At 51.4% G+C, this 9,317-nt stretch overlaps 1 protein-coding gene across 1 annotated transcript; it reads right to left on the reverse strand.

The window, feature by feature from the left end:
• Positions 1 to 6,610: 6,610 nt before the first annotated feature.
• On the reverse strand, positions 6,611 to 8,829 carry CRX (cone-rod homeobox). Its single transcript, XM_002917882.2, has 3 exons — positions 8,730 to 8,829; positions 7,993 to 8,144; positions 6,611 to 7,258 (listed from the first exon to the last, which is right to left on the reverse strand). Exons 1-3 carry the CDS (start codon positions 8,827 to 8,829, stop codon positions 6,611 to 6,613), a joined length of 900 nt encoding a protein of 299 aa, XP_002917928.2.
• Between the last annotated feature and the right edge of the window lie 488 nt (positions 8,830 to 9,317).

Genomic DNA, 9,317 nt, shown 5'->3' on the forward strand with positions numbered 1-9,317 from the left:
TGCTTCTTCCTCTCCCACTCCCCCTGCTTGTGTTCCCTCTCTCGCTGGCTGTCTCTATCTCTGTCAAATGAATAAATAGATAAAATCTTTTTAAAAAAAAGGATTTTGAGTTTAAGCAAACATTCCCCCTGCATATATTGGGANATATATTGGGGTGATATGATCTTCTCTTTATTAATGCAGCAAATTACCTCCCTCTGTGTTTAAATATTAAATCAGTCTTGCATTCCTGGAATAAACTTAACTTGGTCAGGATGTATTATTGTTTATATATGCTGGATTGCATCTGATATTTTATCTAGGACTTTGAGTTTGTGATCTATCATTTTCCTTTATCTCAATGTTCTTGCCAGGTTTTGGATACCAAGGCTTCATGAAACAAATGAAAAATGTCTCCTCTCTTTCAGTTCTCTGGAAGCTTACGTAAGATTGATGTAATTTCTTTCTCAATTGTTCTGTGAAACGCCTTGGCAAAGCCAAACGGGCAAGCCATGTTCTTTGCATGAAAAATGTTAATTATGGATTATTCTTCTTTTTTAAAAAAGTAATGTACTTGTGTTTTTATTTTTATTTACTTATTTATTTTTCAGTAATCTCTACCCCCAACCCGGGGCTCGAACTCACGACCCGGAAATCAAGAGTCACTTGCTCCACTGACTGAGCCAGCCGAGTGCCCCTGGATTATTCTTCTTCAAAAGGACTATTTGGACTTTTAATTTTTTATGTGCTTGCTTTGGTAAGTTGGATTTAGCTGGGAGTTTGTCATCTAAATTTTCAAATTTCTGGGCATAAAATTATTTGCAATATCCTTTCACGATCATCGATATCTTAATGTAGGATTTTTCGTACTGCCCTCTCTCATGTTCATTCTTGATATTAGTAATTTCTTTTTCTCTTTATTAGTGTTTTGGGGAGCTGCTGATTTCCATAGCCTTTTACAAAACAGCTCATGTCTTTTTTTTTCCGATAGTACATTTTTTATTTTATTAATTTCTGCTCTTATCTTCACTTATGTCTTCCCTCATTTCTTTTTTTTTTTTTTAAAGATTTTATTTACTTATTTGGCAGAGAAAGAGACAGCCAGTGAGAGAGGGAACACAAGCAGGGGGAGTGGGAGAGGAAGAAGCAGGCTCCTAGCAGAAGAGCCTGATGTGGGGGCTCGATCCCAGAACGCTGGGATCACGCCCTGAGCCGAAGGCAGACGCTCAACCGCTGTGCCACCCAGGCGCCCCTATGTCTTCCCTCATTTCTAACTTCCTGAGATGACATTAAAGATGGTTGACCTTAGCCTTTCTTCTTATCTGGATCTGATGTATCATTTAACGCTACAGCCAAATCAAACGGAAGTTAGGAGATCGTGAGCAATCGTATCCCAACGAATCTGACAATGTAGAGAAAAATGGACAAATTCCTTGAGAAATACAGCTTTCTGAAACTGACCAAAGAAGAGACCTTAAACTATGAACAATGATATATCTGTTAAGTAAATTAACCACATAATTATCTTCCCACAAAAAAAAACAAAAACAAAAACAAAAACCCTCCAGGCCCATAGGCTTCACTGGAAAATTCGATCTCCTGCTTAAGGAAGAAGGCATACCTTGCACAAAAATCCTCTCCTGGCCTCTGTCTTGGCTTTTCTTTCCCTACCTAATCCCCTTTTCTATGCCTCGCCGTTTTCACCACCTCTTGCTGGCCCCCATCTCCTCCGGACTCTGAGGGGCTGAAAGCACCATCCCGAAGTCACGCTGGCACATGGCGTGGCCCCAGCCACTCCGTCCTGGCCTTCCAGCCTCTGTTCCATCTTTACCCTGAGAGGCACCTGGAAGGCTGGGACCGGACCCCGTTTGCCTTGGGAAGGTTCCCTCCTAACCCATGAAACAGGGGAGCTGGGGGATGGTGCCCACCGCGTGAGGCTGTAATGAAGATTGGGGGTGGGGACAGAAATTCAAGGAATGTGCCTAACGGTCCCTACCACACCATAGTGCCCAGTGAAGAGTTTGGCTGTGATTTTTTTATCACCACATGTCCTAGGCCTGATTTCCGTGGAGGAAGGCGTCACTTCGTTAAAACTCATTTGTTGGGGGCGCCTGGGTGGCTCAGTCCGGTAAGCGATTGCCTTCGGCTCAGGTCATGATCTCAGGGTCCTGGGTTCCAGTCCCACTTCCGGCTCCCTGCTCACTGGAGTGTCTGCTTCTCCCTCACCCTCTGCCCCTCATCCCCACTCATGCTCTCTCTCTCTCTCTCTCAAGTAAATAAATAAATAAAATCTTTAAAAAATAAATAAATAAAACGCATTTGTCTCCACAGAGTCCCTCCCCCCGGGGGTCACGAATCTGACATAATCCCTGCTAATTCCCGGCCATTCTGCTGAGGCTGGACCATCATAAGAAGATTGGAGCATTTGCTAAATTAGTCCTGTTCAGGGACAGAGGAAACAACCAGGAAGGGGCTCAGAGAGCAGGAGGAGTGGAGTGGGGGGAGGACCCAGACATACAGGGGTGGGGGGGAGACGTCCGCACACCTGAGTTTGAGGCGAGGGAGGAAGGAAGCATGAGGGAGGACCAAAATCGGAGGGGAGGGGAGAAATGCCAGCAGGGTCTGGAGGGTCCAGCGAGATGAATATAAAACCCAAGTACCTCTTTCTAGTGGTGGGATCTTGGGCAGGTCACCTGACCTCCCACAGCCTCAGTTTTCTCATTTGTGAAATGGGGATGATAAAAGCACCTATCTGATACAAATAGCATCTCTCTGGTGGATTGTTTTGAGAATTAAGCGTTTTGGGACTGGCTTTCTCCAGTGTCTGGCAAACAGTACATGCTCGGTGGATTTTTCTTTTTTCCTCCCAATTAATTGAGGTATAATTTGTATTCTGTAAAATCTACCCATTGTAACAATACAGGAGCTCAGACCATCATATATGGCCATGGAACCACCACCATAATCAAGATATAGAACACACCCAGGGCGCCCGGCTGGTTCAGTCGGAAGAGCATGTGACTCTTGATCTCGGGGTCATGAGTTCGAGCCCCATGTTGGGTGTAAAGGTTACTAAGAAAATAAAAATAAACTTTTCCTTTTTGTGGCCAAGGAAGAGTCCATTGGCTCGGGCGCCTGGGTGGCTCAGTCGGTTAAGCGTCTGCTTTCGGCTCAGGTCATGATCCCAGGGTCCTTACTCAGTAGGGAGTCTGCTTGTCCCTCTCCCATTCCCCCTGCTTGTTCTCTCTCTGTCAAATAAATACATAAAGTCTTTAAAAAAAAAAGTCCATTGGATGACCCATGCACATTTTGTCTACCCATTGAATAGTTTATCGACATTTGACTTGTTTCCGTCTTTTGGTTATTGCCAGTAATGCTACAATGAACAAGAAACCTCAAGTTTTTGCTTGAACACCTGTTTTCAATTCTTTGGGGGTATATACACAGAGGTGGAATTACTGGGTTGCTACCTAGTTCCAGAACTTTTTTGTCACCTAAATAGAAACCCGTACCCATTAAGCAGTCACTCCCCATTCCCTCCGTCCCGTCCAGCCCCTGGCAGCCAACTCTTCTGCTCTCCCTCCCTGTGGGTCTGCCTCTTCTGGAGAGTTCCTATGAATGTAATCCTACACTCTGTGGCCTTTGGTGTCAGGTTTCCTCTGCGAATGTACTTAGAACCACCAAACTGCACACTGTGAGGTCATAAGGACGGGGACGCCTGGCTGGCTTGGACCATAGAGCGTGCAACTGTTGATCTTGATGGGGTCAGTTCGAGCCCCGCACTGGGTGTAGAGATCACTTTAAAAAAAATCTTTATTAAAAAAAGATGATCGTAATGGTCAATTTTATGTGCTTGTGTTTTACCACAAAAATAAACGTTTATTGGGCTCTTACCACGGACCAGGGGTTCAGGACCAGATACTTAATATAAGGATCTCATTTCCTTCTCTCGAGGTATGTCTTTTCAGTGTTACAGGACGGGAAGCTGAAGCTGGGAGAAATGAATCGCCCAGGATCCGGGGACCAGAAGTGGCCCACCCAGGGCTCGGACAGCAAGTGTGTCTGACCCCACCAACTCTGTCTCCCCCTTCCCACCCCCCCCACAACATTCACACACACGCACACACATGCACACACACAAATCTTATCCTGGGACTCCGGGATTGAGACGGACAGAAGCAGACAACGGTGACTTACATTTGGAGAAACAGAAAAAATGGGCAAAGAAAAGAGAAGAAGGAGAAAGAAAAAGGTACAAATCCTGCAAAGAGAAATGGGGACCTGGGAGTCTGGGGGACAGTCAGAAGGAAAAGAAAGAGAGAAGCAGAGGTGAGAGGGCGGGGGGAGGGTGGGGACCGGAGGCTGGCTGACAGGGAGGGCCTGTGTCCTCACATGGGCCACGGAGGCAGGAAGCGTGCCACTCCCCTCCCCGACCTGGCAGAGGGGAACTCAGGGGCCCAGCGAGGTCCCAGCAGGTGGAAGCTGGCATCTGAAGCCCATGTCCCTGCTTAATTGGCTTTAGGGAGATACCGAGGGAAAGACAGTGACCAGACAGAGAAAGCATGTGGACCGACCCATGTCCCCAGAGACGGGGGGCGGGGGGGCGGAGGAGAAGGACAGAGCGACCCCTTTTTCCACCTCCTCTGGTCTGCCCCTCCTTAGAAATTTAAAAAACAAAAATCACCCAGACTTTAAGCAGGATTCAGCATTTTAATCATTGTCACTCTGTGGGTGGCGTGGAGGGAAGGAGAATGGAGTCCTAGTGAGTGGGAAAGGGGACACAGAATGAGGGGTGTTCCCCCCCCCCACTTCCTTCTCCCCCTTGTCACTCATCCTGGCTTCAGGAAGTGGAAGCTTTGCCCTCCCCAGAGGCCGGGAGGCTGGTCCGGGGGAAAGGAAGCCTGAAGCTCCTGAACAGACTCACCCCTATGAATTCTGCCTGGACCTCCCACCCCCCATCCCAGCTTGCGCTGTCCTCCTCTGTTTATCCTTTGTGTCCCACACTGGACTCTGAGCCACTCCCGGGTCTCATGTCCCAGAGGCCAGCGGGACTCAGGCCCATGAGAGATGGTCACGTGATGTGCTGAGTAAACCATCCTTGTGGGTTCCAGTGATCACAGTATCCCCCTCAGGGGTCTCAGGGGTCTTGGGGGTCCAGGCAGCGTGGACCTCTCCTGGCCTGGACCCAGAAAAATCATCTGAGGCCTCCTGCTGTCCCTTCCTGCACCGAGGACCTGGAGCCAGCTCCTACCAGCCCATGAGAGCAGAGGGCACGCCTCGGGCTCTGAGTCCGTGACCTCAGATGGGTGCCCAGAACTCAGCCATAGTGGGAGCATTTACACCACGGACACTGGCAAACACTACAGATCAGGGCTTTTCCTCTTCTTTGCGGGGCTGGTGGTTCCCATGTACCAGCACACCGCCCCCTTCCGCCCTACTTCCTGCTACCCTGTGAAGCCCCCCAGTGAAAGGCGCATGGCTGCTTCTCCCCCAGGGCCAAACATGGAAGAAAAATTCAGACTGAGGAAGCAAGACCAAAGCACTAAACTTCCAAGAGTGTCATCATGGCTGACTCCTTCCTAAAATTCTCTCAGTGCTTGTCTCTGTCTCTGGGGGTCAAGTTGCATGGAAAGAAAGATGGCGCCGCCCCAGGGAAACTCCCTCAGGCCGGGCTCTCTGGTCTAGTCCCCACAAGGGGAACGGGAAACAGAATCTAAGAGAAAGACTGTGTATTTGAAATGTGGAGTTTCCGCCAAACCCACTTCTCTCCCCCGACCCCCATCTCTTGCCCCCATCTCTTGCATATTTACAAATGGGAAGCCTGCCACCTCCTCTTCTTTTTTGAAATGCCCACAGCTAGAGTTGGGGCCCAGAGTCGGCCCCAGTTGCAACTACCACAGTTCCTCCGACGCTTGGGTGAAATTCACCTTTAGAATATCCTAGAACAGAATGGGGGAGAAGGACACATGAAACAGGCAGCTTGCCTTCCATTCTCCCACCAAATATGCCCATTCTCAACGTCCGAGAGAACACATGAATGGTGAAAAGTCTTTAAGAAACGAAGAAGAGGAAGAAGAAAAAAAAAAATATATTTATATATATCAAAGAGCCCCCTAACCCTACCATGTAAAATCTGGCATGTGTGAAATCTGTTACATCCCCAAATGCATTTTTTTAATTGAACTGTATACAGTTGGCCTAAGCTTCCATGGTGGGGCTGCTTAGAAGTCTGTCTTTGGATTTTCTAGAAGGTTCTCTAGCTATATGCTTAGGAAGTCTCCTGAGTGGAAGGTACAGAATTGAGCCTCTCCCCCCGGTCTCTGTTCAGGGGCACCTCGAGTCTGACCTCACCCGTACCCCCACATCAACTGAGGGTGCGGTTTAATTTCCTCTCGGGGCACATTCTCGGCACCGGTTTCTGGAGTCCGGGGCTCGTGGCTTAAAACAGCAGCTGGGTGGAGGGTTACTGAGACCTACTGAGCCGCCCCCCCGCCAGTGAGGAGATCCTCCCGGGGGGAGGGGGACGGACTGTGGTGGGCTGCTCCGGACAGGATTGATCGGGCCAGCTCCCAGGCTTTCCCAGGGAGGCCCGTCCCGGGGCAGGTGGCGACGAGACGCAGAAGAGAATCTTCTACAAGATCTGAAACTTCCAGGCACTCTGATCCTTGTAATCCAGGGGGTCCATGGGGTTGTAGGTGAACTTCCAGGTGCCTGTGGGGTCCTTGAATTCCAAGCTGTCCACAGGACTATAGGTGCCGTAGCCCTGGCCTGACAGGGAGGTGGGGGACTGGGCCAGGGAGGGCCCCACGGAGGGGCCGGAAAGGGGGCTGAGAGCCGGGCCCCCCAACTGGGGCACCATGGGGGAAAGATAGGGATCCAGGCCGCTGAAATAGGAGCTCGGAGACCCGTAGGCTGAGGGGGAAGAGCAGAAAGCCGAGGCGGGAGCGTAGGTCATGGCGTAGGGCGCCGAGGTCAGAGGAGGCCCCGAAGCCACCAGCCCCGCCCGCTGGGCCTCGGGCAAAGGGGACTCTGAGGCCGGGCTCCAGATGGACACGGTGGCCACGGCCGCGGTGGGGGAGCTTGAGGGGCCGTGTAGAGGGGGGCTGTAGGAGTCTGAGATGCCCAGGGGGTCTGGACAGACATCCGAGGAGGATCTCGGCGACGTGCCCGCCTTCCTCTTGGCAGGGCGAGCCTTGGTCTGGGCGCCCGGGGGCTGTGGCTGCTGTTTCTGCTGCTGACGCTGCTGGCGGCATTTGGCTCTGCGGTTCTTGAACCAAACCTAGGGGGAGGAAAGGAGGGGATGGGATGGGTGAGTGGGGAGGGAGCCCTGGGGAGCCCCCACGGTGCCCTGGAATGACGGTGTTTATTGGTGAGGCATGCCCAAATCACGCCTCCCCACCTTGCAGTCGGTTATGGAGAGCTCTGTCTGTGCATCCGACCATCCATCCATCCATCCATCCATCCATCATATCAGCAATTAGACACACGTGCACAATCCTATGTACACACATACAATCACACATGCAGTCGTGCATATAATCACACACACACGCACAATCATACAAACGCACGTGTCTCTACACTTATCCATCCGCCGATTAATCAGTTAATAAACAAGCATGAACTATGACTGTGGGGATACCTCCGTGGAGCTGACGTACTTGTTGAGAGTGACAGATTACAAATCAACAGGAAGGACACTGCATAGTATTTTAGAAGGTGAACAACATTTTGGAACACCCAATGGAGCGGGAGGAGGGGGACACAGAGTAGGGGTGTCAGGGGACATTGTGACTTTAAATGCGAGGGTCCCTCTAGGTCTCACTGATGGACACAGTGACCTCATTGGTTGATAAACAAAGACCTGAGCAAAGCGATGGGGAATAAACCTTCCAGGGAGAAGGAACAGAGTGTGCAAAGGGCCTGGGGCCGGAGTGACTATGACTGCTCCGCCCCCCTTCACTCTGGGTCCCAGGAAGGGCTGGACGGGGCCAAGGGTGCAGAGCACCCCACCTGAACCCTGGACTCAGGCAGATTAATCTTCAGAGCCACTTCTTCTCGCGCATACACATCTGGGTACTGAGTCTTGGCAAACAGGGCCTCCAGCTCCTCCAGCTGGCTCCGGGTGAAGGTGGTCCGCTCCCGCCGCTGCTTTCTCGGGGCGCCTAAGGCAGGGAAAGGACAACGGGACCATCGGTGGACCTGGACCTCCCAGTCTCTTTGTCTGCTGGTGGGAGGCCCTGAGGTTCGGTGAGATGCCCAGAAGCCCTTTCTGGGGGTTCGTCTGCCCAAAAGAAGGGTGCACCTATTCCCTGACATTGTAGACTTCCCTCTGTCTCCCCGGGAAACAGGGCCCCTCTTTGCCCCTCATCTTAGGGCTCATGCGTCACCCCGAGAACTGGCGTTAGCCCTGTAAGGAGGGGTATGAGTTTGGTTTTTATGCCCTTTTTAAAATTTCTTACGCACTAAGCCATGTTCAGGTGACACACCCCATTGAAAATACTCAACTCCTTCTCCGGTAGAAGAGTGACAGGTCCCCTAGAGGGAGCCACTTCCTAAATTGCTATGAATGACCCTACGCTTTCCTCCACCCCTCAGTGACGCGGAGAAATGTTTGGCAAATTGCAAATGACTACATACGGCTGGTGTGACTCCGACATCACCCGGGTAAGTTCCCAGCTTCTTCCTGGGGCTAAAGGTCCCTGGGGGGCCACTGAGAGCTGGGGGGTCGGGAGAAGGACGGTACTCACTTGGAAAGGACACAGCTTGGTGCATCAGATCCACGCTGGGACCACTCAGGGCCAAGGCGTTGACCGAGTAGTGGGGCCCCGGGTTCATATACGCCATCATGATCTTCGGAGACTCCACGGCCCAGGTCTGCGGGCCTGCAAGAGAGGAGGGGGTGCTCAGACACTCCCCAGGTACCACGTGGTGCCCGGCAGGCTCAGGTCCAAGTCCTGCTTCAGACTCTTCTGAGGCATGTGACCTTGGGCACCTAGCTCTCTGTGCCTCAGTTTCCACACCTGTAAAAGGCCCTCCGTTCAAGGTAGGCAAAGCTTCCCCAAAACCCCGTCTGCAGAAGCAGCTGAAACTGTAATGCGCATCCTAGGCCCCAGAAAAGATGCCCAGCCCCGCACAGAATCACGGACAACAAGGTGACCCGCTGTCCCGGCCTGCTTGGGACGGGGAGGTTTCTAGAGACGCGGGTATTTCCCCCACAAACACGGGAAGAGTCCCGGACAAACTGGGATGGCAGAGTCGCATGGAAACAAGTGAAGGACGATCTTCCACGACCACGTGTGACCCGTCAGGTGGGCAGAGATAAAAAAAGATCCGTT

Source organism: Ailuropoda melanoleuca, chromosome 12, assembly GCF_002007445.2.
Source record: "Ailuropoda melanoleuca isolate Jingjing chromosome 12, ASM200744v2, whole genome shotgun sequence".
NCBI lineage: Eukaryota > Metazoa > Chordata > Mammalia > Carnivora > Ursidae > Ailuropoda > Ailuropoda melanoleuca.

Coding starts and splice junctions, on each gene's coding strand:
- CRX (XM_002917882.2), bottom strand. CDS start 8,829: ATGATGGCGTATATGAACCCGGGGCCCCACTACTCGGTCAACGCCTTG. Junction 8,145..8,729: donor CCAAGCTGTGTCCTTTCCAA/GTGAGTACCGTC, acceptor TCCCTGCCTTAG/GCGCCCCGAGAAAGCAGCGG. Junction 7,259..7,992: donor TGCCTGAGTCCAGGGTTCAG/GTGGGGTGCTCT, acceptor TCCTCCCCCTAG/GTTTGGTTCAAGAACCGCAG.